At 42.0% G+C, this 25,107-nt stretch overlaps 2 protein-coding genes across 11 annotated transcripts; one reads left to right on the top strand and one right to left on the bottom strand.

The window, feature by feature from the left end:
- Positions 1–565: 565 nt before the first annotated feature.
- On the bottom strand, positions 566–17,024 carry LOC109905135 (transmembrane 9 superfamily member 2). 4 transcript variants are annotated; one of them, XM_031790069.1, is made up of 18 exons: positions 16,841–17,024; positions 14,078–14,145; positions 12,897–12,990; positions 12,541–12,668; positions 12,141–12,270; positions 11,711–11,838; positions 11,234–11,345; positions 11,024–11,103; positions 10,266–10,371; positions 9,973–10,020; positions 9,473–9,605; positions 8,572–8,691; positions 8,276–8,333; positions 8,003–8,162; positions 7,639–7,790; positions 7,344–7,455; positions 6,969–7,140; positions 569–1,207 (listed from the first exon to the last, which is right to left on the bottom strand). In XM_031790069.1, the coding sequence occupies exons 1-18, from the start codon at positions 16,994–16,996 to the stop codon at positions 1,140–1,142; spliced, it is 2,025 nt and encodes a 674-aa protein (XP_031645929.1). In that variant the 5' UTR covers positions 16,997–17,024; the 3' UTR covers positions 569–1,139. The 4 variants fall into 4 exon arrangements, with proteins under 4 accessions (XP_031645928.1, XP_020357926.1, XP_031645929.1 ...); XM_020502336.2 differs by lacking the exon at positions 16,841–17,024 and adding an exon at positions 16,186–16,472; XM_031790068.1 differs by lacking the exon at positions 9,973–10,020 and having other exon boundaries at positions 566–1,207; positions 16,841–16,971.
- Positions 15,267–24,774, top strand: LOC109905132 (RNA-binding motif protein, X chromosome). Of its 7 annotated transcripts, none has more exons than XR_004203018.1 (10): positions 15,595–15,617; positions 20,617–20,742; positions 21,060–21,166; positions 21,256–21,409; positions 21,537–21,677; positions 21,787–21,901; positions 22,019–22,135; positions 22,214–22,305; positions 22,843–24,555; positions 24,647–24,774. XR_004203018.1 is itself a non-coding variant. In XM_020502334.2 (9 exons), exons 2-9 carry the CDS (start codon positions 20,634–20,636, stop codon positions 23,157–23,159), a joined length of 1,152 nt encoding a protein of 383 aa, XP_020357923.1. In that variant the 5' UTR covers positions 19,793–19,906; positions 20,617–20,633; the 3' UTR covers positions 23,160–24,774. The 7 variants fall into 7 exon arrangements, 3 of the variants coding, with proteins under 3 accessions (XP_031645930.1, XP_020357923.1, XP_020357924.1); XR_002257236.2 differs by lacking the exon at positions 15,595–15,617 and adding an exon at positions 19,793–19,906 and having other exon boundaries at positions 24,468–24,555; XR_004203017.1 differs by lacking the exon at positions 15,595–15,617 and adding an exon at positions 19,793–19,906.
- The last annotated feature ends 333 nt before the right edge of the window (positions 24,775–25,107 follow it).

Genomic DNA, 25,107 nt, shown 5'->3' with positions numbered 1-25,107 from the left:
TTTCCCCTCAACATGGTCTGAGGATGCTTGTGTACAGTTAATTTATAAAAATGAATAAAGTGAGAGTTTAACAACGCTAATCAGAACTCCTTCCATGGAGTGGCAGTGAGATTGATGCTTTGCCTTTAAAAAAGGGGCCATCCAAGATTTGAAAAACAAAAGCGGTCACAGCGGCACTTATTTTGGTAAACAGCTGGGCATGTTATATTCTTCAATAAATCAACAGCTGTATATGATTTAACCAAATTAAACAGATGTACCAATCCCGGTTTGCCCCTTTAAAAAGGTGGGAAAAATTTCCATCCGAGAGAATAGAGGTTTTATGCATCTAGTGAAAGTTACCGAATAAGAAATAAATGTCTAAATGTGGTATACTGTATCGTCATCATCCACCAAGTTGTATTCTCCTGTGCTGTGTGAGACATTACAATCATAAGCTTTGGCTTACATTTCTACTGTTATAGCAAATTAATTTACGATAAAGATGCATTTCTAACTACATATTCTTATTTTCTTATCAACCAAAATATAGCCATAAAAATAAACAGATTTCTTCATGGCAGAGTCAGTTGTAGATATTTATACAGATTCCATTACTGTAAAAGGATAGTACAGGTCATTAAATGGTTAGGATGCTACAGCCCGTCCTCACCTCACCAAACAAATATAAAAACTAAACAAAACATAAATGTTGTAAAGGACAGATCCATAGAGGTGACATTCTTTAAGTATCAACACATCTTCTGAATACAGCAGAGTTGGTGAAAAATAAAAATATAAGTTTAGGTTTCTGAGAATATAAAAGCAAAATAAAGTACTTTTGTTTGTTTTTTTACATTAGAAATGGGGAAAAACATCATTTTGGAACATCCTTCACCACCCTCCCCTAACCAGTCACCCACTAACTTAGATCTTTGGAACTCACCTCGTAAATCAAGGTGCAAGTCAAATCAAAATGTGAATTAATCTTAGATGGTAAAAGCCAAAATAATTACGACCGCAACATATCAAGTTTGAGGGCTTCACCTCTCTAGATCTGAGACGTGATGTTTTCCAATCATTCAAAGGGCTTCCTTTCCTCAAAGCGGTCACTGTAAAAGCGCTGCACTGGGAGAGCAGGGAGTCCGGCCCTCATTCCGTTAGTCCACCTTCACCACACTGTAGATTTTATTTACAAACCAGAAGCAGGCAAAGAATCCAATTGTGCCTGAGGAGGAAGATCGGGGGGGAAACTCTTAGACACAGTACTGCTGTATACAAAATAAAACACATTACACACTCAGTATAATACAGTGCCTTCAGAAAGTATTCATACTAGAGGTCGACCGATTATGATTTTTCAACGCCGATACCGATTATTGGAGGACCAAAAAAGCCGATACCAATTAAAAATCGGCCGATTTAAAAAATTTGATAAAAATGACAATACTGAATGAACACTTATTTTAACTTAATATAATACATCAATAAAGTCAATTTAGCCTCAAGTAGATAAAACATGTTCAATTTGGTTTAAATACAAAAACAAAAAGTGTTTGAGAAGAAAGTAAAAGTGCAATATGTGCTATGTAAGAAAGCTAACGTTTCAGTTCCTTGCTCAGAACATATGAAAGCTGAGTCTTCAATATTCCCAGGTAAGAAGTTTTAGGTTGTAGTTATTATGGGACTATTTCCCTCTATACCATTTGTATTTCATTAACCTTTGACTATTGGATGTTCTTATAGGCACTTTAGTATTGCCAGTGTAACAGTATAGCTTCCGTCCCTCTCCTCGCTCCTCCCTGGGCTCGAACTAGCAACACACCGAAGCAGCGTTACCCATGCAGAGCAAGGGAAACAACCACCAAGGTTCAGAGCCATAGTTACCTGCAAGGAAACACCGTCATTATTGCTTTGCACAAAAAGGGCTTCACAGTCAAGGATATTGCCGCCAGTAAGATTGCAATTGTTGTGAAGGCTTCAGGGTGCCCAAGAAAGTCCAGCAAGCGCCAGGACCGTCTCAAAGTTGATTTAGCTGCGGGATCGGGGCACCACCAGTACAGAGCTTGCTCAGGAATGGCAGCAGGCAGGTGTGAGTGCATCTGCACGCACAGTGAGGCGAAGACTTTGAGGATGGTCTGGTGTCAAGAACAGTAGCAAAGAAGCCACTTCTCTCCAGGAAAAACACAAGGGACAGACTGATATTCTGCAAAAGGTACAGGGATTGGACTGCTGAGGACTGGGGTAAAGTTGTTCTCTCTGATGAATCCCCATTCCGATTGTTTGGGGCATCCGGAAAAAAGCTTGTCCGGAGAAGACAAAGTGAGCGCTACCATCAGTCCTGTGTCATGCCAACAGTAAAGCATCCTGAGACCATTCATGTGGGGTTGCACATCCTCCAAGTGCATCTTCTCCCAACCACCCAGGAACAGTTTGGTGACTAACAATGCCTTTTCCAGCATGATAGAGCAACTTGCCATAAGTCAAGTGATAACTAAGTGGCCCAGGGAACAAAACATCGATATTTTGGGTCCATGGCCAGGAAACTACCCAAGACCTTAATGCCATTGAGAACTTGTGGTCAATCTTCAAGAGGCGGGTGGACAAACAAAAACCCACAAATTATGACAAACTCCAAGCATTGATTACATAAGAATGGGCTGCCATCAGTCAGGATATGACCCAGAAGTTAATTGACAGCATGCCAGGGCGGATTGCAGAGGTCTTGAAAAAGAAGGGTCAACACTGCAAATAGACTCTTTGCATCAACCTCATGTAATTGTCAATAAAAGGCTTCGACACTTTTGAAATGCTTGTAATTATACTTCAGTATTCCATAGTAACATCTGACAAAAATATCTAAAGACTGAAGCAGCAAACTTTGTGGAAATTAATGTGTCATTCTCAAAACTTTTGCCCACGACTGTATATAATTATTTTCTTACTCATCTACACACAATACCCCATAATGACATTTATTGAAAATGAAATACAGAAATATCTAATTTCCATAAGTATTCATACCCCTGAGTCAATACTTTGTAGAAGCACCTTTGCCAGTGATTACAGCTATGAGTTTCTGGGTAAATTGGCTCCCGAGTGGTGCAGCGGTCTAATGCACTGCATCTCAGCGCCAGAGTCGTCACTACAGACACCCATGCTGAATCACAACCGGCCGTGATTGAGAGTCCCATAGGGTGGCGCAGAATTGGCCCAGCGTCATCCGGTTGTGGCCGGTGTAGGCCGTTATTGTAAATAAGAATTTATTCTTAACCGACTTGCCTAGTTAAAAAAATAATAATAAAGTCTCTGAAAAGCTTTCCACACCTGGATTGTGCCACATTTCTCCATTATCCTTTAAGTCACCTTGGCCTAGAGACATTTACAGTTATCAAAACATCACGCCAGGGTAAGTCTACAAGAAACCCAGCCCTTATTTAAGTGTTTCTAAAATACTCTATGGGAAAAATGAATGGTGAAAAACAATTGGAACCATTTCCTTGTTTGACCGCTAGATTTTATGGGTATTATGACTCATACTGTGGTACTCTATAGATGGCCTTCTTTGCTAGGCATTGGAAAACCTCCCTTACAGATAATTGTATGTGTGGGTTACAGAGATGAGGTAGTCATTCAAAAAGTATGTTAAACACTATTGCACACAGAGTGCAACTTATTAGGTGACTAGTTAATCAAATGTTTTACTTTTATTTAGGCTTGCCATAGCAAAGGGGTTGAATACTTATTGACTCAAGACATTTCAGCTGAAAAATCCACTTTGACATTATGGGGTACTGTGTGTAGGCCAGTAAACAAAAACAATTCAGGCTGTAAGAGCAAGATGTGGAAAAATTCAAAGGGTGTGAATACTTTCTGAAGGACTGTAAATACACTGTATGACATAGGTGTAAATGTACAAACTGTACATGTCTTTTACAGCCACATACAGGTAGCTGCCAAAACAATGGAAACACTTGAGAAATGACCGATACAAATCAGGTGCTTCCACACAGGTGTGGTTCCTTAAGTAATTAGCATCCCATCATGCCTAGAGTCATGTCTAAAAATGCTGGGCAGACCATTATTTTGGATACCATGGCTATGCCCCTCCATAGGATGACAATGACCACATCCACAGGGCACGAGTGTTCACTGAATGGTTTGATGAGCATGAAAACAATGCAAGCCATATGCTATGGCCTGGGGCTGGCATCAAAACTTCAGTTGTCACTATGCATTGGGGCAGGTAATGTTCTCCTGGCATCCGCCAAACCCAGCTTCGTCTGTAAGACTGCCAGATGGTGAAACGTGATTCATCACCCCAGAGAACGTGTTTCCACCACTCCAGAGTCCAACGGCGGCGAGCTTTACACCACTCCAGCTGACACTTGGCATTGCGTATGGTGATCATAGGCTTGTGTACGGCTGCTCAGCCATGGAAACCCATTTCATTAAGCTCCCGACGAACAGTTATTGTGTTGACGTTGCTTCCAGAGGCAGATTGGAACTGGGTAGTAAGTGTTGCAAATGAGGACAGACGGTTTTTACTCGCTTCAGCCCTGTTCTGTGAGCTTGTGTGGCCTTCCACTTTGCGGCTGAGCCTATATCTAACGAACTGACTTGTTGGAAAGGTGGCATCCTATGACAGTGCCAAGTTGAAATACACTGAGCGCTTTAGTAAGGCCATTCTACCACCAATCTTTGTCTATGGAGAGTGCCTGGCTGTTTGCTCGATTTTATACCCGTCAGCTACGGATGTGGCTGAACTAGCCGAATCCACTAATTTGAAGGGATGTCCACATACTTCTGTATATATTGTGTATGCCAAGGTGCATTGAAGCTGTTCTGTCTCAACGCCCTATCAAGACACTTTATATTAGTGCTTAATTTATTTTGGCTGTTACCTGTACATACAAACCATTCAGTTTGTCAGAGTGGAAATGAAGTGACACTGATGTTTGAGCTCCTCTCTGGAGAGAACAATTTAATTGGGCAAAATCCTGGGAGAAAATTCATAAAAAAATTTACAAAAAATGTACGTTGAACACCCGTATCTGACGGCTCAATGAGAGCCATACAAGAGACTCCTGGATTAAGTTCTGAACCAAGTTGAGACGAGGTGAAATGGGAAGGACGAGGATTGGGTAAAAATCTGAAATGGGGCAGATTAGAATTATTCCGATGAAGCCCCTTTATTTTAGATTGATGAATGTTCTGCCAGCCCATCCCAATATTGCTTATCGCAGTCTTAAGATGGAGGCTGACACTGTTTCGGTGATATAGGCTACATCTGGCCCTTAAGACGGTAAATGCCTATGATTTTAACTTGATTTATTAGGATCCATCTGATAGGAGGTCGCCATAAGTTCATATGTCTATATAATATTTCGGGAGAGAGAAACTCATTACTTCAGGAGTAGTTTTGTATTGACTTTCCTTAAATTGTGTCCTAGGTCACGTGTGTGTGTGTGTGTGTGTGTGTAAGAAAAGGCCAGACGGGGTCGAAGTGTCGTTACCATGTCAACCCTGTGTCCATTTCTACCCGTTCCACATCACAGTAAGGACAGAGGGAGGGAGGCAGATCTGTTCATAGCAGTATTGTTGTTGTGAGTGTGGATACCCAGTAATCGCCCACATTGCTCTCCTCCTGGTACACAGCTATATATTTTCAGTGCCGGCGAGGGGAAGTTGCCATAACAGCCGTAGTCAGGGATGCTGGTGCATCTATTAGAATCCATGGCAACCTGTAAATTGGGCGCTGCCTCACGTTTATTTTCTAGGAGACGAAAGCTACCCTCTCTCTAAAACCAACACCTATAGGAGGGCTAACCATTGATCAACTACTACAAGCAGCAATTCACAAATACGTCCGGTATTCGTGTGTTTAAAACGCGTGCTCAGTTTTAATAGTGCTAATAATAGGTCAAATCCAGTCAAATGTCCCACTGAGGAGACCAGGGGAGGGTCTGTTGATCTTGAGCTTTTTTACCAAAAATAATCAGGTTTTGATGAATACCATAGATGAACATATATAATTTAAGAGTAGGAACATGGAGAGGTGGTCAGAGAGCATGGCTGAGTGCTGTTCCGCCACAGCTCCTACGACCAGCTCTTTTCCATGAAGTAGAGTGGGAGGAGTTCACTGTGTGGAACACCGTCTGTCTGGCCTTTCTCCCTCCTCTCAGCATATGAATGAGCTGCTCAGTGCCAAACTTGGCACAGGAACCAGGAAGAGGGAAAGCCACTAAATTACAACCCATTTAGAAGACTGGTTTGTATTCCTCTGCAGTATAAATTACCACATTAAGACTACAAGCTGCACACCGTTCATTTACCATTATGATCAAGAAAATTTTAAAAATGATGAGTCTTTATTTGGTCTCAGTTTAAAGGATGCACCCAGCATCTCCAAGGAGACTTCTTTAAAATGTTGCCGTAAGAAGGAAATGTCTGCGGTAAAAGTCTAAGTGTATTTAGCAAAGAACAGCTGTACTGCCAGTAAAACTAGAGGAACCAGAGGTGTGACGCCTGTCATGGGGGGGGGGGGGGGTTGAGCAAACAATACTTGCGCAATACTAGTGCATTCCTTGGTCTATGTCGTCACTGGAACGGGATAGGGTTCCTGGATCCTAGCAAGTGTGTACAGGGCCGGGCTGAGCAGCCCCTTTGCTGTTAATCAACCTGGCTTCTTCAAACACTTAGCAATTTCCATTGCAATCCCCACCTCCTTCTCCCACTTATAGTCTTTACAACACAATGCCTCTGGGACAGATCGCTACTCCAGAAGATTTGTCACCGCCATTCATAAAACTGCAAGCGGTATGTGTTGAAGGACGGGCGGGTTAACGCCTCTTAACCATAGTCCATGAACAAACAATAGGACAGGTCTTTGCAAATAATACAAGCTAATGGTTCATTGAGACGCACACCGGCCTGTTTAACTATCACGTTCATAAACCTCGCTCACGCAGTGTTCCCAGACCACTCACCTGTGAAGAGGAAGAAGATGAGCACCATGATGGAGGTGTAGCCGAAGTAGAGGATGGTGCTGGCAGCTCCTACGATCTGCAGCTTGGAGAAGAAGTAGTGGACGGCGTAGACGAACAGGTAGACGGCCGTGAAGCCGCTGGTCAGGAACGAACGCCACCACCAGTGGTAGTCCTACAGGAAACACAAGGTTACGCTACAGACATTCTGGATTTGAAAGAGTTATTACGTTGGCTATTATGGTTGAAGCAGTTACCCTGGTAAATGTTTAATGGTGTTTCCTAATACACCATCGTCCACATTACAGTAAATGTACACCTACACGTTTCAGTAGGCCATTCTGAAAGAAGGCACTGAATAGTATGGTTTCCTCTCACCTCCGCACACAAGTGGAAGTAGCATAGCAGAATGGTAGCCTCAGAGCAGGTGATGAGGAGGATGATGAAGACCAGGAAGAGGAAACCAAACATGTAGTACATCTGGTGAGACCTGGAACAGAAGATAAAAACATTTAACTAACTATTACGTCAATCAATGAAGTCAGTCAAACAAGTCTCCCAGCAGGCGAGTCACTTCTACCAGAAAGATCAGCAACAGACAGACGGTCGGACAGGTGACAGGACACACACAACAGCATTACAGTTGTTTTATATAATAGAAATGGCTTCCTACCAGATGCTATTGAGGATGAAGAAGAGCTGGATGAAGATGCAGCCGAAGGGCAGGATGCCCCCCATGACAATGCCGGGGACAGGCTTGGTGAAGAACGACTGTTCTGGGATTTGTCTGGGGATCTGGTTGGTTCTCACCGGCTGCTCAATGGCCTGTAGAATGGAGCAAGAGATGGGTGGCAACTCATCAAGAAATGGAAAGTTGTACGCCATATTAGAAAGGGCTGGCTTTTAAAGTGGACAAAATATCAGGGCCCGTATTCATAATCCAGCTCAGAGTAGTTGTGCTGATCTAGGGCCAGTTTTGCCAATTAAATCACAATGAATAAGATTCCATCGACAAGGGGATCTGATTTGAGACTCACAGGTCTCTTGAAGCCGAAGTAAGCACCGATGAAGGTGAGGGGCACGGAGATACCAAACCACAGAGCTAAGATGGCCACCAGCGTGCCGAAGGGGATGGCAGCTGACGAGCCTTCCACCCACAGGATCAAGTTCATCAGGAAGAAGTCTGCAAACACAATCCTGGGGAAGGAAGAGACAGATGTGAAGCCTCTGTACATATCTCCCTGTTAAGGAGAATATCAAATGAATGCAGCTTTGGATGTTCCAGTACATACAGCGAACAGCTGACCTACCCTGGACACAACAGTGCTGTCAACAGGACATTGGTCTTCCATTTCTCACCACCGAAAGCTGAGGACACATGGGGAAAATAAGGGTTCAAATCATAAGCTATAAACGGGGCATACAGAATAGACTATTCAGGCAGAAATACATATCTAACTGAATGGTTGGAGGGAATATCATACTGTCCTGATCACTGTAGCCCTGAAATGATCTGTTTTGCATTCATATCATTCCCTTCTCAAACTCAATCTTATTAAATGAATTCACGGGTGGTTCGTTGATGAGTATGTCAAATGGGGCTTACTCTTGTAGAGGCGTGCTGACACATATCCTGCAGGGGTGCCCAGCAGAACCCACAGCACCACAGAACAGGTCATCAGAGCCCCTCGGTTAGCTGGAGACAGGAACCCCAGGCAGGCCAGGACTAGGAGTCAAACCGATGTCACCATCACTACAGAGAATACTATCACTACAGTAATACTACCACTATTACTCTAGTAAAATGTCAATAAGAGAATGATTATTACGCCATTAAAAACTCTTCCCTATAGGTCATGTAGACTTGAGTTCATGTTGAATAAACCATCTTCTGAAGGCAAGGCATTGTGATTTTACGTTGCTTATTAACCTCCACGAGATCGGTGTCCCCACCACGAGATGGTTGAGCTAACGTAGACTAATGTGATTAGCATGAGGTTGTAAGTAACAAAAAAAATCCCAGGACAGACATATCTGATACGGGCAGAAAGCTTAAATTCTTGTTAATTTACAGTAACTATTAGTGAAAGAATACCATACTATTGCTTGAGGAGACTGCACAATTATGAACTTGAAAATGTTTTAATAACATAATATAACATTTAACAGATATGCAATGGTTCATTGGATCAGTCTAAAACTTTCCACATACACTGCTGCCATCTTGTGGCCACATTCTAAATTGAGCCTGGGCTGGAATAATACATTATGGCCTCTCTCTTAAATGTCAAAAATTGTAAAAAATAAATAATAATATTTGTCTTATATTCTCCTACATTAATTTTACATTTTCACAAACTTCAAAGTGTTTCCTTTCAAATGGTATCAAGAATATGCATATCCTTGCTTCAGGCAGTAAGATTTGGGTATGTCATTTTAGGCAAAAATTTTAAAGAAAGGGTCAGATCCTTAAGAGGTTTTAAAGCATCTGAGGAAGAGTTACTTACAGAGGGTGATGAAGGTCATGATGAAGATTTGGGTTCCCTGGCCGAGGAACACAGAAAGCAGCATGCCCTTCCTGGGAGGCCTAAACACATCCCCGTGCACCTGCTTCCACCCAGACTCCTCCTGGGCATCCTCCTGTTGGGTTAGAGTGCACCACAACCAATCAGAGCCAATGGAATGGTCAAATTTATGCATATAAAAATTGCTTCGTTACGGATCAGCCAATCATCAAGAGGGACTCATTAGCCCATCTTCCAGCTCATCTAACACCTGCTAGTGTAGCAAAAACCACATGACCATGTTAGCCAATGGCTGTAAAATATGGTGTAGACAAGAACTCAGTTTAGCCCAATAGCAGAGGTGGCTAAGAATGTTCAGCTGTAAATGATGGCCTGCACTACACCACATTTTAAAAGGTTTACAAGTTATATGACACTTCAAGAGGTAGCTCCCAGAAATCACACCAACAATCCCCAATTTGTGCTCAAAAGGCTTTCCTTACATAGAATATGGATTTTCCTTGTGGTGGTGGAGCCTTTATCAAGTCTTCCTGTGAATATGAAATGTTACAACAAAGGTTTCATGCTTGTGGCTCGGCAACATACAGAACATAAATGACTTTTAGCAGATGAATCCTCTGCCACGTCCATCTGCCCCATTCACTCATGGGGGATTCCTTTGTGTACAATGGAACACAACTGAATAATCCAGTTCTGTTTTGCGGCATGTAACTTGGTTTCATACGGTCGTATAGTTTGACGGTCAGAGAAGTTGCTGCTCTGTGTGTTTCTTTACCTGGTCCACCTGGTTGTACCTGGCGATGTCCTTGTGCAGGGTCCTCAGCATTATCATAGCCACCATGCCAGACAGGAAGAGCACGATGACCAGAGAGTTCATGATGCTGGAAGGAACACAAGCCATGCGCCATTAACATGACAGCAGAAGAGCACCACATTCTAATCTACTGTATAACAACACTGGAATGGGAATATTTAACATGACTAAAGTTCCTATTACATTTAGAGTGATCAACATACTGTTTAGCATATTTGGAGTTTGTTAGACATTCCAGTGTTCCATTTGTGACATTTAAGGTGCAGGTTGGTCACTAGACCAGATGCTGTATGTTATGGATTAAACTCATATCTATTGATAGTGATTGACTGGAAACGTCAACTGCCTTTCGGTTTTGACTTCATACAAGTCTCTCAGGCTGGTGTTTACAGAACAGTTGTCTGCTGATTAGGATATAAGGTAGGGCCTTCTCAGAGGCCTGTTAGACATTTTCTCTAGTTCTGTGCTGTAAGTCCCTTATCAAGGCTGAGTGTTGCGAGACCTAGCGTACCTGAGACCTAGCGTACCTGAGACCTAGCGTACCTGAGACCTAGCGTACCTGAGACCTAGCGTACCTGAGACCTAGCGTACCTGAGACCTAGCGTACCTGAGACCTAGCGTACCTGAGACCTAGCGTACCTGAGACCTAGCGTACCTGAGACCTAGCGTACCTGAGACCTAGCGTACCTGAGACCTAGCGTACCTGAGACCTAGCGTACCTGAACCACTGGATGTTGGTGTGAGGCATGGAGACCAAAATGTAGTCCCATCTAGAGGCCCACTTGATGTTATTGTTTTCCTGTGAATTAAGAAATGATTATTTGAGAAAGAGAATACTTTAATGCCTCTATGAACTATGCTGTTGACCAAACACATGGTGTACTTGTATGTGTAAAACAAATAATTTGTGGTTAACTGTTCTAATGTACCTCAAAGCTGACAGAGTAGGTGTAGGTGATTTTCACATCACTGCTAAACTCTCCAGGAACCTCCATGGGAGGGCCTTCACATGTCGGTTTGTCAGCGTCAGCATTGTTGATACTGTCAATCACACAAACACACATAAGACCACTAGCTACAACACAAAACTATTTCAAAAAGTATTATAAAGTTGGCGGCTTTCCAGTGCTTCATATGAAACTCTGCTTGTCTATACCAGATGCGCGCTGCAGTGCAAAAAAAAGTAGGAGTTTTGGACTCCTCTGGTGAAATGTGGAAATTACACTAATCAACAATAATATTAAACAACCATACGTGGCAAACAGTTGTTCATCGAGTATAGAACAGTGCATATTAATGGCCACCTATGGAAGCACCAGTATGTTCAAGTGCTGCTAATGAAAATGGAATAGATCTGCTCATACATCACCTGATTTACACGCCATCTGGCCGTCTGAAATTCTTACCTCTTGGGCTCCAGTGTGGCAGCCACCAGGCGAGCTCCTCTCCACCCCTCCCCTTCCCCATTGTGGTAGGTCAATTTGATGTCCACGTGGTTGAAGATGTAAAATGTGTTCTTCTTGTTGAACTCGGACTGAAAAGAGAAAAGATTCCAGTCAATCACCCTATATTACATAGTGCATACTAAACACAATCATATTCAAAGTAGGTTATCATTAGAGCTATTATAAAAACAGCACGACTCACTGACTCACCCTAATACGACACACTCACCCCACTCATGGTCCAACCTAATGATGTTGTTACTACTGAATATTACCATTTCACAACACAGCCTGCCCTGAACTAGAATTGGCATAGCTACAATCTCTGGTGTTATCAGATAGATATTGGGCAACCATCATGTGTGTGAGATATTGTAAAAGTATGGCTCACATTGATAACACAGGCATCTTTAGCGCGCCCTTCGGTGGTGACGAGGCAGCCAATGGGGAATCCAGGATTGCAGTATTTCTGACTGTCTTCCACATCATAGCACCAGGTGACTGGCATGTTGTCAACAATCCTGAAAACAAACACATATTTTGTTATAACCAATTAAAAAAACACTCAAACTGGAAAAGCCCTGCAAGTGATTTGGTTGACACAAATCTGTCTCCCGTTCATCCACCTCTGTCTAACCAAATGCTGTGCAAAAATACAGTGTTAACCTCTTGTATAGGATTCGTATCATGATAAGGGGCCCTACTATGCCTGGGGGTAAGCAGACCCATTGTCTGTAGAATTAACTACAAGTATCTCAACCTATTCAGGAGAAGGAGAATGATTAGCTCACCAATGGTGCTGGTAGTTCAACTGCATTCCTCTCTTGAGGAAGTCCAGCATGTTCTTATCCTCGGTTTTATCCTTGACATAGGTTTTGGTGCACAATTTCTTGCATTTCTCATCTTTTTTGAATGAGAACTGAAGGAAAGTGAAGAATAAAAACTCTTGACACTAGTAACACATAAATGGGTATAACAGGAAGAACAGGGAAGCTTGAATAGCCGGTCTTGTCTGGAGTGATTGAGCAACACAAAACAATGGAATCCAATACCTGAAAAGCTGGGCCCAGAGGACCTTTTGTGTAATTAAAGCCTGGTGGTACATGCCAGACTATCAATGAAACCTGTGATGACAGAGGTGCCCTACCTTGTATGGCGACGTCTCAATTCTCTCACCAAATAGCACCTGGCCCAGGTTCTCAGACGGTCTCCTCTCGTTGTCATCTTTGCAGAAGTCAAAGCTGTGAAAGAAATTTGTTGACAATGAATGTGCAATTATCTAACAAAAGTAAGATACGGTAGACAGAGGTATGTACCAGTCAGAGCTGCTGCCAAAGTTAAAGTAAATAAAAACTTAAATTAATCATGAAGAGAACATTTTGTACAAATTAAAATAATGAATATACTCAAGCTATTATCTATGACTCCAAAACTAACTAAAATAAAAAACAGTCATGAATTATGTTCAGTTTTAGTTTATTTCTCTTCTAAACTGTGTGCAAAATCAAATGGTGTTTTGAAGCTTTTGGGGGGGGGGGGGGGGGTTATTCCACCATTTCGGAGTGACATCGCTGACCAAGGCCCTTCTCCCCCGATTGCTCAGTTTAGCCAGATGGCCAGCTCTTGGAAGAGTCTTGGTGGTTCCAAACTTCTTCCATTTAAGAATGATGGAGGACCTTCTTGGGGACCTTCAACGCTGCAGACATTTTTTGGTAATCTTCCCAAGATCTATGCCTCAACACAACCCTGTCTCGGAGGTCTATGGACAATTCCTTCGACCTCATGGCTTGGATTTTGCTCTGTCAACTCTGGGATCACACAGGCGTGTGCTTATTCGAGCTCAATTTCCAGTCTAATAGCAAAGGGTCTGAATACTTATGTAAATAACGCATTTCTGTTTTTAAAAACCTATTTTCATTTGTCATTATGGGGTATTGTGTGTAGATTGATGAGGGGAAATTTGTATTTCATCCATTTTAGAATAAGCCTGTAACGTAACAATATTTTGAAAACTTCAGGGGGTCTGATTACCTTCCAAATGCACGGTATGCCTTTTTTTTATTTTTTAGACTCGACTTTCAATTGACACCAAATTTGACATGCTCTTATGAACTGGAAATGACCTCACATATGCATGCTTTAGGTCCCTAACACTAACAAAATAAATAATATAAAAATGAAATATTTGTATACAACTGAAGTAAATAACAACTAGCCAATCAAGTCTGTAAACTGAAACCAAACAGAATTTCAAATAAAAATCAAAGATCTAATAGAAATATAAACGAATACAAAAACACAACTATAATAACCTTGGCTACTACTTACACGTCATATTCATAGGGCAGAACTGATTCCACTGAGTCCAAGCGATTCACAAACAGCTGGATGAGAGTCTAAGGAAGGAGAGAGATGGTCATACAGGCATGTTGCCTAATACATCTGTGCGATACCACTTACAGGTATACAGTCAAGGCACTGCCCAAACATGGAAGATTAACTTAGGAGCAAAAGTGTTTAATAAAATTATAATTTACTCCAACGATTGTCCATGGGGTTGATCCTTAAAATGATCGAACATTTTTACAAAATATTTACCCGACTTTTTTGAGCGTCGGTGCAGAAGTTGCGATTTAGATCACCTGACACATGCACTAAACCTTGCAAACACCTGCAAGACTACGGTTAGTATGCATGCATCCGTCATGTTGATAGACTATTATATTATTTAATCACATTATAAGCGCAGCAATACGCACAAGGCAGCATGCTACGCGCGAATGTTCTGTCCATAATGCAATTAGCAGGAAAACACCTTTGTCAAAGGGGCACCGCACATACAAGCTGATGTGACAGAAAATATCAGTTAGGAATGTAGAAAGAGGGGAGATCTAATATGCAACTACTAACATGGGTTGCTATTATGACAGATGCTACGAATATACTGTACACGCGCATGTAATTTAGGTCATAAACACACAGAGGCCTGTGTTTTGAAGTCAGTTTAATAATACAAGCGCTGAATGGTGTAGGGAATCATTGTACCATCTAAATTGCTGTGAAATATATTTTCAGTAACAACAAATATCATTTTTACAGTTGTTTGAAACCGGTGGACGAAAACGACAGTTAGTTTCGGTTTTGGTCCACCAGCTTCGAACAGTGGTTTTGGCGAATATCATGGCCGATCACAACACTGGCGATTAAATAATACTGTGAAACACTAACGTACCACTATTAGCGCCAGATATATTATGGACATTTTAAGAAATAGCAATGGAAAAATAAAGCAAAAATGCGTAGCACCTTTAAGTACATTAGTGATTGTTTTTAAACAAAATGGTCAAAAATAGCTTCTTAGTTAGAGCAATTTCTCAAGCAAGAATTTTGCTAGGACTATCTGGGAGTGGTCTGAGTGGTGGGGGAACTGATAATTAGCTGTTATTGCCAGAGGTTAGGAACAGCTCTTACTCACACTAAAAGGGCATTACCATTTTCACAATATTAGTCCAACCTCAGTGTGGAGATAAACACGGGGATATCACATTTCTGACTGCACTGGGCCTTTAACACGCATATTTCGCTGTACGGTTTTGGAAACAAAATTAACTTATCTTTCATATCAGCCAGAAATAATTTACTTACTAATTAAATTACTACACACCCTTTATGGGGATTAGGGTTCCCACATGGTCATACCTCCATGTTACATTCCTTGTTTAAGGAGGACAGTGAGGCGACCGTCTGTGTTAATTTGCCATCTAGCATGTCCACCTGTTCCCTTAGAATAACTGGGAAGGGAGTGTAACGTTAGTTCGTCGGCTGGACGTAAAAAGCCATATTGATCTGTTCAAACCTGCTACATACAGTAAGTGTATATCTTTTTATTTTTAAGATGCTCAGAAAATATAAGGTGCCATACGTTTCGAAAACGGTATCGCAAGTGGTGATTGGCGTTTCTAAACGTTAAAACAGTATCGGGATTGTAGTTAACATGGTCATACCGGTAAACAGTGCTTACGACTGAGAACCTTGCTTGAGATATGGCAGAATGCCTTGGGTTCTCAAGAGCAAATGTTTTGTAGTTATCATACTAGCCAGCCGTGACGGACAAGTTGCAGCCTAACTAATAATGTAAACCACTTCAAATCAAGACTAGTCAGCTAGCAAACTAGCAACAACTGTTAACGTTACGTTCATGTTTGGTAGTTTAGCTGGTGAATAGCTTTGGTAGCTAGTGCAACAGTATGTCACTTGACTAGCATGCAGCTAGCTAAATAACGCTAGGAACAAACCCCGTAACCAGCTAGCCAGTCGGAAGGAAATAAACATAACATTAAACCGTCAATTTGATGCACAAACTAGTTAGTTTACAGCGAAATAACCACGTGCGACCATGTCAGTCCGTAAAAAAAAGACCAAATGTGTAAATTTACCTGACAATCATCGCCTCCTTTAACATCTTCACAAAAACTCACTGGGGCTAAACCCGGAAGGTAGAATCCTGAACAAGTACTAAAGGCAACTAACGTGAACACAAGTACAAATTCAGTGTCTATCCGCGTCTTCATTGTCCCGGTTTTGTTTCTAATTTCAATTCACTTGGTATGTAGCTAGTTCCGTTTTTGTTTCTGCGAGGAAAAATAACGTTAGCTAGCCAGCTTGTCAGCCAGTTGAGCTTAGATAATTAGCTAGCGTCCAACGCTACTTCTTCTATGATGTAATGGCTGTCCGCAAACCAACGTTAAATGTGCATGCCGCCACCTACTGTGCTGGAGTGTGGTCGATTACGGTTTACAACATTTCTAAATCCTCCTACTCAGTACTTCTGAGAAAATAAAAAAGATCCCTACTAAGTTATAATAGACCCTCCCCCATCGCCTTCCAAACCCATTCCAACCTCAATGACCCCACACTTCAATCTTTCCTTCTCTTCAACATACTTACAACAATATAACAACACACGCTCCACCGTTTCAATCGACCATACACTCCAGATGCAAACCATTCACTTGCTTGGCAACCAGATGTAATTACAAGTTCAATGTACAATGTCCTAAGCAAACACCACCTCTCTCTTCCGAATCTGACCTTTGAATCTTGATCCACCAACCTTTCCTTGGAGGGCATATAAATGCCGGCCCTTGTGCTCAGTCCCATCTCTTCTGCCACATGTAACAGTTTAACTTCCATCCCTCTCCTCGCCGGACCCTCTGCACACATCAACAACTGACACCCACGAAGCATCGTTACCCATCGCGCCACAAAAGCCGCGGCCCCCTCAGAACGAGTGACGTCGCCGATTGAAATGCTCTTAGCGCGCACCACCGCTAACTAGCTAGTCATTTCACATCGGTTACACACACATCTATCAAAATAGCTCTGACTTCTTACATTTGGCCTAACCTCTACCCAATATCAGTTATCTTGTTTCAAATCTCTTTAACAAAGGTATGCTTTGTTAAACGTTAATTTGTGGAATATCTTTCCTTAATGCGTTTGAGCCAATCAGTTGTGTTGTGACATGGTAGGGGTGGTATACAGAAGATTGCCCTATTTGGTAAAAGACCAATTCCATCTTTTGGCAAGAACAGCTGAAATAAGCAAAGAGAAGTGAGTCCATCAAAAATATGAAATAACCCTTTTTTGTTGTTGAAGTGACCCAAACAGGTTTAAACAAATCCTAATATATTTGAGATTCTTCAAAGTAGCCAACCCTTGTCTTGATGACAGCTATACACATTTTTGGCATTCTCTCAACCAGCTTCATGAGGAATGTTTTTCCAACAGTCTTTAAGGAGTTCACACACATATGCGGAGCACTTGTTGGCTATTTTTCCTTCACCCTGCGGTCCAACTCATCCCAAACCATCTCAACTGGGTTGAGGTTGAGTGATTGTGGAGGCCAGGTCATCTGATGCAGCACTCTATCACTCTCCTTGGTCAAATTGCCCTTTCACTGCCTGGAGGTGTGTTTTGGGTCATTGTCCTGTTGAAAAACAAATGATAGTCCCACTAAGCGCAAACCAGATGGGATGGTGTATCGCTGCAGGATGCTGTGGTAGCCATGCTGGTTAAATGTGCCTTGAATTCGAAATTAATCAGTGTCATCAGCAAAGCACCATCACACCTCCTCCTTCATGCTTCACGGTGGGAACCACACATGCGGAAATCATCCGTTCACCTACTCTGCTTCTCAAAGACAGCGGTTGGAACCAAAAATCTTAAACTTGGACTCATCAGACCAAAGGACAGATTTCCACCGGTCTAATGTCCATTGCTCGTGTTTCTTGGCCCACGCAATTTTCTTCTTATTGGTGTCCTTTAGTAGTGGTTTCTTTGCAGCAATTCAAATGTGAAGGCCTGATAGTCACTTTAACTATACCTACATGTACAGTGGGGCAAAAAAGTATTTAGTCAGCCACCAATTGTGCAAGTTCTCCCACTTAAAAAGATGAGGCCTGTAATTCATCATAGGTACACTTCAACTATGACAGACCAAATGAGAAGAAAAAAAATCCAGAAAATCACATTGTAGAATTTTTTATGAATTTATTTGCAAATTATGGTGGAAAATAAGTATTTGGTCAATAACAAAAGTTTATCGGGCGATGTGTTTGGGATCATTGTCATGCTGAAAGACCCACGTTTCATCTTCAATGCCCTTGCTGATGGAAGGAGGTTTTCACTCAAAATCTCACAATACATGGCCCCATTCATTCTTCCCTTTACACGGATCAGTCGTCCTGGTCCCAGAAAAACAGCCCCAAAGCATGATGTTTCCACCCCCATGCTTCACAGTAGGTATGGTGTTCTTTGGATGCAACTCGGCATTCTTTGTCCTCCAAACACGACGAGTTGAGTTTTTACCAAAAAGTTATATTTTGGTTTCATCTGACCATATGACATTCTCCCAATCTTCTTCTGGATCATCCAAATGCTCTCTAGCAAACTTCAGACGGGCCTGGACATGTACTGGCTTAAGCAGGGGGACACGTCTGGCACAACAGGATTTGTGTCCCTGGCGGCATAGTGTGTTACTGATTGGCTTTGTTACTTTGGTCCCAGCTCTCTGCAGGTCATTCACTAGGTCCCCCCGTGTGGTTCTGGGATTTTTGCTCACCGTTCTTGTGATCATTTTGACCCCACGTGGTGAGATCTTGCGTGGAGCTCCAGATCGAGGGAGATTATCAGTGGTCTTGTATGTCTTCCATTTCCTAATAATTGCTCCCACAGTTGATTTCTTCAAACCAAGCTGTTTACCTATTGCAGATTCAGTCATCCCAGCCTGGTGCAGGTCTACAATTTTGTTTCTGGTGTCCTTTGACAGCTCTTTGGTCTTGGCCATAGTGGAGTTTGGTGTGTGACTGTTTGAGGTTGTGGACAGGTGTCTTTTTATACTGATAACAAGTTCAAACAGGTGCCATTAATACAGGTAACGAGTGGAGGGCAGAGGAGCCTCTTAAAGAAGAAGTTACAGGTCTGTGAGAGCCAGAAATCTTGCTTGTTTGTAGGTGACCAAATACTTATTTTCCACCATAATTTGCAAATAAATTCATAAAAAATCTAACCAAGGTTAGACCAACAACGGGATCTGACAGTAACCATGGAGGAACATCCCCTATCACCACAGAAGGGCCAACCTCCAACTCCCTCAAACCACTTTCATCAGCAAGCTTTCCAACTGTCCAACCAAAGCCACTGCCTTGTCTACTAGCACACATCCAACCCGTCCTTTGTTTGGTTGTCATTAAGAAGTGGGGCGGACGATACATTTGATTGGTTAGTCTTCCAGACTCTTGGCAAATATATTTACAACTAACCCTCCTTGTTCCATCTGTGCTCGTGGTCTTCTCTAAAGTTGTGTTAGTTGAAATGTTGCAAGCAACCTACCTATAACATTATTACTGTTCAATGCTCTATATTTGTATGCCCATTAGAATAAAACATGGAAGAAAATATAATATGAAAAATGATATCAGACATGCACATAAAAAAGAGGCAGTGGTTTTACTCTTTGCTGTGCTGGTTTTTCAGATAGAATATGCATAAATTGCCAGCTACTTCCGGATGCGTGATAGCACGTGATCGTTATAAATTTACATCCATCGTTTCGCAGTTTTCTTGAGGCGCCAGCGCGTTGAGAAAATCGTAGAGGTAGGTGTCAAGCACCGTTCAAATGTATTTTGTGCACAATGTTTTGCAGATAGTAAACGTCCAACTCACGTTAACATCAGATTAAAAAAACATACATTTATGCTTGCACCTATTTTTTTAATATCCGACTAACAGCTAGCCAGCTTCAAATGAACTAGTCGCCATTTTGAGTTTTGTTGAATGAACCCACAGTTTTGTCCGGTTGTTATTTATTGTTAAATGCACGTTTATTGTTAAGTTACTAATAATGTACTTGGACTGACATGGTCCCACGTGGTAATTCTGATTTAAACTAACTAGTTTGTAAATCCGCTTACTTGCCAGGTAACTCGAGCTAGTATAATTGATATCCTGGCTGGATGGGAATTGGCAGAGATACGTTTGGTTTGGAAATGTTAGCTAGCCATTCATTCCACTTTCGACGCCATTTTGTCCTGCATGTTAAAGCTTAACAAATATACACTAACATTGTACATTAACTTTCTAATCGTAATTAAGTAGATAACGTCAGTGACACAACACATTAACTTGCTAGACACCACGTAGACCCGAATCAAATATTAAGCTAACGTTAGCTAGTTAACGGCATGTTTCGAAACCGAGGTCTGGAGGGAGGACAAATTGTTTTCCCCAACATGCCTTAGTCCAAGCATGCTCATTTGTTGCACAACCAGTCGATCTGGTGGCTTAAAACTATTTTCTCCTAATAGGTTAAACCGACGCAAATATGGCAGAGGCAGACCGACCAGGGAAGCTATTCATCGGAGGCCTGGACACTGAAACTGACGAAAAGGCCCTTGAGAAGTATTTCAGCAAATATGGCAGAATAGTGGAAGGTACATATATATTTTTTTAAATGTTTATTTTATCTTGGTTATGAAGAATGCACCTAAATGGATTGCTGTTATATTGCAATAGTTATGTCCCAATAAAGACATTACTCTTGCTATTGTATGAAGACAGAACCTACGCATATTGGAACTGTTTGGATCTCAATTATGAGCAATTAAGTGAATAACATAATGGTTTTGATGAGCAATGAGCTGGGGAAAAAAACACCAATGCCTCAATTCTGAGCATCAGTTCAGATTAATATTTTGTAACCTAGTCATCTTCTTGTGTCTGCATTAAATATCATTTTTTTTCTTTCCAGTTCTGTTGATGAAAGATCGGGAAACAAACAAATCAAGAGGTTTTGCTTTTGTGACCTTTGAGAGTCCTGCAGATGCAAAGGATGCTGCACGTGAAATGAATGGGAAGGTAAAGTTGTGAATTTTTTTCATCTACTTAAATGACCCTAGTGTCTGTAGCTTGTGTACATTCCTAATGTTCTCTTATATCTCTAAAAGTCGCTTGATGGAAAGCCCATCAAGGTTGAACAAGCTACGAAACCTACTTTTGGACGCGGCCCACCACCCATGCATCCACGCAGCCGTGGTCCCCCTAGAGGCCTTCGAGGATCTAGAGGAGCACCAAGTGGAATGAGGGGTCCACCATCCAGAGGTAACTTTGTGGAAGTACTCACCGGAGTTGTTGTATTGGGCATTTATGAATAGTATTAATACTTTTTCACATTGTTTCGTGAGTGCTGAGTTTGCCATTAATATTTGCATTTCTTGTCTGCCAAAAGACTACTATGATAACATAGGAATTGTAGAACCCTTTTTCAAAGGGATTTCATCCAGAGGCCCCCCACCACTGAAGAGAGGACCTCCGATTCGTAATGGAGGCCCCCCACCCAAGAGACACGCTCCTTCTCCTATGGGTAGAAGTAAGTGTGAATACCTCTCTTGAACTTATTGCTGTAAGGAATGACTAACCACGTAGTGCCACAGACTTCTGTTCTCCTGATAATTACTGCCGGATCTCGTTTTCTTTAGCTCCCATGTCCAGGGACAGGGACCCCTATGGCCCACCCCCTCCCCGCAGAGAGTCAATGTCCAGAAGGGATGATTACCCATCACCAAGGGATGACTATTACAGCACAAAGGACAGGTGGGTCAACAAATATCTTACTACTCTGTTTGCGGTTGGTTACATGTTCTTAATGTTACTTATAACATTTGTCAAATTGCTTATTTATACAAGTGGCATGTTTTCCCATTTTGACAGCTATTCTAGCCGGGACTATACGAGTTCCAGGGATACAAGGGACTACGCACCACCACCAAGGGATTATCCCCAATCCAGTTCCCGTGATGACTATGGGTCAATGTCCAGGGGCTACAGGTATGTTTGACTTGTGACTCTAAAGATTGGTTGAGAGTTCCGTTGACATAAGTAACGTTACACCATTCCTTTCACTAGTGAGCGTGATGGCTATGGTGGAGGCCGGGAACCCAAAAGCTATATGGAGCGCCCTAGTGCAGCCGCCTATCGAGAGCCCTACGGTGGTTACGGTAAGATTGACCACTTAAGCATAATGGACAAAAGTTGCTCCAGTCTCCCACAACCTGCTCAATGTCCCCCTGGGAGCTGGAGACCTTACATGCACCGCAAGGGAAACATCCAAAAAGCCTCTTAACCATTCAATGTTCATTCTACAGTGTCACAAAATACTCCCTCAAGGAGTCGTGCTCAAATCTGTTTTTGTAGGGTGAAACGACCCTCACAAAACCATCAAGACCTCAATGAAAAACTGTGACCAATGTGAGATTCTAACAACTGGAATTCTAAAAGGAAAAAGCAGCTCCTCAACAAAACCATGGCATGCTCAAAGGGCTTTCATTGCCTAATTTATGATCCCCCAAGCTTGGATAAATAATCGCTGAAAGCACCTAAATGTTAAGTTTTGATCAGATCCCTAGCATATTGGAGATTTAAACGTATAGTTGCAATTGATAGTCTTAAGAAATACTCACAGAAAACATTGGCTCATAATTCAGCAAAGTGTGTGAAGTGAAACTTGCCTATTACCTGACCCATTGACCCTGCAGGTAACTCACGCAGCGCCCCACCCTCAAGGGCCCCCCAACCATCCTACAATGGCAGTGGCGGAAGCAGTCGCTATGACGACTATGGCAGCAGTTCCCGGGATGGCTATGGCGGTCGTGAAAGTTACCCCAGCAGTCGAAGTGACCCATACCCCCCTAGCCGTGGTGAGCGAATGGGCAGGCAGGAGCGGGGGCCAGCGCCCCCTATCGAGAGAGGCTACCCTCCTCGTGACGCGTACAGTGGCTCAAGTCGTGGAGCACCCCGTGGTGGCCGCGGAGGCACCAGAGTCGATAGAGGAATTGCCCGCAGCAGATACTGAGATGGACTTGGACATTACATCAAAGCGACCGCTACGTAATGCGTGTTCATTCACTACTTGTATAAGTGGGTGGAAAGTTGGAGAGGGCAAAAAAACTAGGATGTCAAATTCCATGGACAAGCATAGGTTTTGAGATGTTTATCTTCAGGCTGTCAATTTATTTTTGTTTTAAGTGTTAAAATACTTTTATTTCCCCAGCCCATGTAATGATATCATTGCCAAGTGATGCGTGTTTAGTTTTTGTACATTTAGTGCTGTTAAGTCCTGCTATGCCCATGGATATGGCTTTCGTATACTAATAAAGTTTTTAACCAAAGTTCTTTACGCAACACTAATGGATGTTCTGAAAGTGACAAACTATTACATAAATGTACACCGATTGCCCAGCGCACATCAACAAGTAGAGATCATTTGAGATGCAGAGCTTTCAACTGTGACGCTTGTAGATGACACTTAGCAGTCCTGTACTTTGCATTGTCCAACTGGGTTGTCGGAGGACAACGCAAATGTCAATCAGTGTAGTTTTCCCTCAGTGGAAATGGAGTCATCGCCATAACTCCAAACAATGCTGGCTTGCAACGACCTTACCAAAGACCAACAACCAAACGCCAGAGTCTTTTCAACCCGACTGATAGTGTCAACAGCTGGTAAGCAAAGCAAAACTTTTTGTTTCTCGTCTGTTAACTTAATTTCTCATTACCGTGAATTGCAGTCTGCTCAAAAGGTATAGTGTGCAAGAGACTGGATGCCCCAGGGAATGAAACGAATCCTTTTAGTCCAATTGAAGTAGCTTTTTTTTTGTAGTCTTTTCTCTACAAAATTTTGATTACATACAATTTCTTAAAATGTATTTTACTTGATAAACATTGAATTAGCCACTAAACCTACATTACGGGTCAACATCTAACTTGTCAACAACTAACTTGTCAACAATGCGCAGAATCACAAAAGGAGATCACCTTTGCTGGGCACTTGTTTTTTTTTCAACTCATCCCAAAAAATGTTTGGCAATTTTTTTTTACTGAGGGGCAATGTTCATAATAAGGAGTCTTTTTTTGTGTACGGTGGATTTCATTTTATTTTTCTGTGCCATAGTCAAAGATCAAGCTTGTCTCAAGCATGCCAATTCTCAAATGGAGACCACTCGGAAGAGCAGCCATGTCCTAACAACCAAGCTGGAAAGTGAATGGGAGCGAGAATCAAATCGGACCATTGCGTTATTTGAAGGGGATACTGAAAGATTGGGTTATCAATTTTATGTAATCCAAAAGAAATGGCGGGATGTTAATTTATATTTTCTTGTTTCAGGATGAGCAATCTTTTGGAACTATTGCTGATTAAAGCCGTCCTGTTGGATCCAAGTGGATGTTGGACCACTGCATAGAGAACCGAACGTGTATGACCACCACCAATTCAGTAATCAAGCGTTTAATAGCTACACGTAACATTTTCAGACTTAATAGACTGTATTTGCTTCCCTGTTCCAGGTACCAGTGCTGATCATGTGATGGAACCAAGCGTGGTGGGCAGATCCATGGACAGAACTCTGGCTGAGAAATAAGCCTTGAAGTCTTAATGTCTATTTTTGCCAATAAAACATTTTTTTTACTTGGAATTGTTTGGTGTCTTTTAGATTTTTGTTTGCTGTTCAGGACTGTCTGCAAATGACAATGGTTAGTCACTAAGTGGTTGATTTTATATGGTGCCCAAAAGCAAAATAACTTAATTCCTGGAGTTTTGGGAGTCGATGAAGATGTTGGACTAGAATGTAATGCAGATTTCGTTCTGTTTGCTGAGGCACAATTGTGGTCGCCACTTTCTACAGCATTCTGTTGAATATGGAATGTGTCCCTTCAGATAACATGATTTCTCTGTTTCCTGATGTTATGTCAGTGGAATTGGAGGCACAAAGCATTCAACCATAGCTCAGAATTCACCTACAGTGCCT

Source organism: Oncorhynchus kisutch, linkage group LG15, assembly GCF_002021735.2.
Source record: "Oncorhynchus kisutch isolate 150728-3 linkage group LG15, Okis_V2, whole genome shotgun sequence".
Classification (NCBI taxonomy): Eukaryota; Metazoa; Chordata; class Actinopteri; order Salmoniformes; family Salmonidae; genus Oncorhynchus; species Oncorhynchus kisutch.
Note: the sequence above shows the minus strand (reverse complement) of the source record. Positions and strands in the feature narration are given on the sequence as shown.

Coding starts and splice junctions, on each gene's coding strand:
- LOC109905135 (XM_031790069.1), bottom strand. CDS start 16,996: ATGCTTCGTGGGTGTCAGTTGTTGATGTGTGCAGAGGGTCCGGCGAGG. Junction 8,692..9,472: donor CATGACCTTCATCACCCTCT/GTAAGTAACTCT, acceptor TTTGACTCCTAG/TCCTGGCCTGCCTGGGGTTC. Junction 7,456..7,638: donor TTCATCCTCAATAGCATCTG/GTAGGAAGCCAT, acceptor CTTCTGTTCCAG/GTCTCACCAGATGTACTACA.
- LOC109905132 (XM_020502334.2), top strand. CDS start 20,634: ATGGCAGAGGCAGACCGACCAGGGAAGCTATTCATCGGAGGCCTGGAC. Junction 20,743..21,059: donor ATATGGCAGAATAGTGGAAG/GTACATATATAT, acceptor TTTTCTTTCCAG/TTCTGTTGATGAAAGATCGG. Junction 21,410..21,536: donor GAGGGGTCCACCATCCAGAG/GTAACTTTGTGG, acceptor GTCTGCCAAAAG/ACTACTATGATAACATAGGA.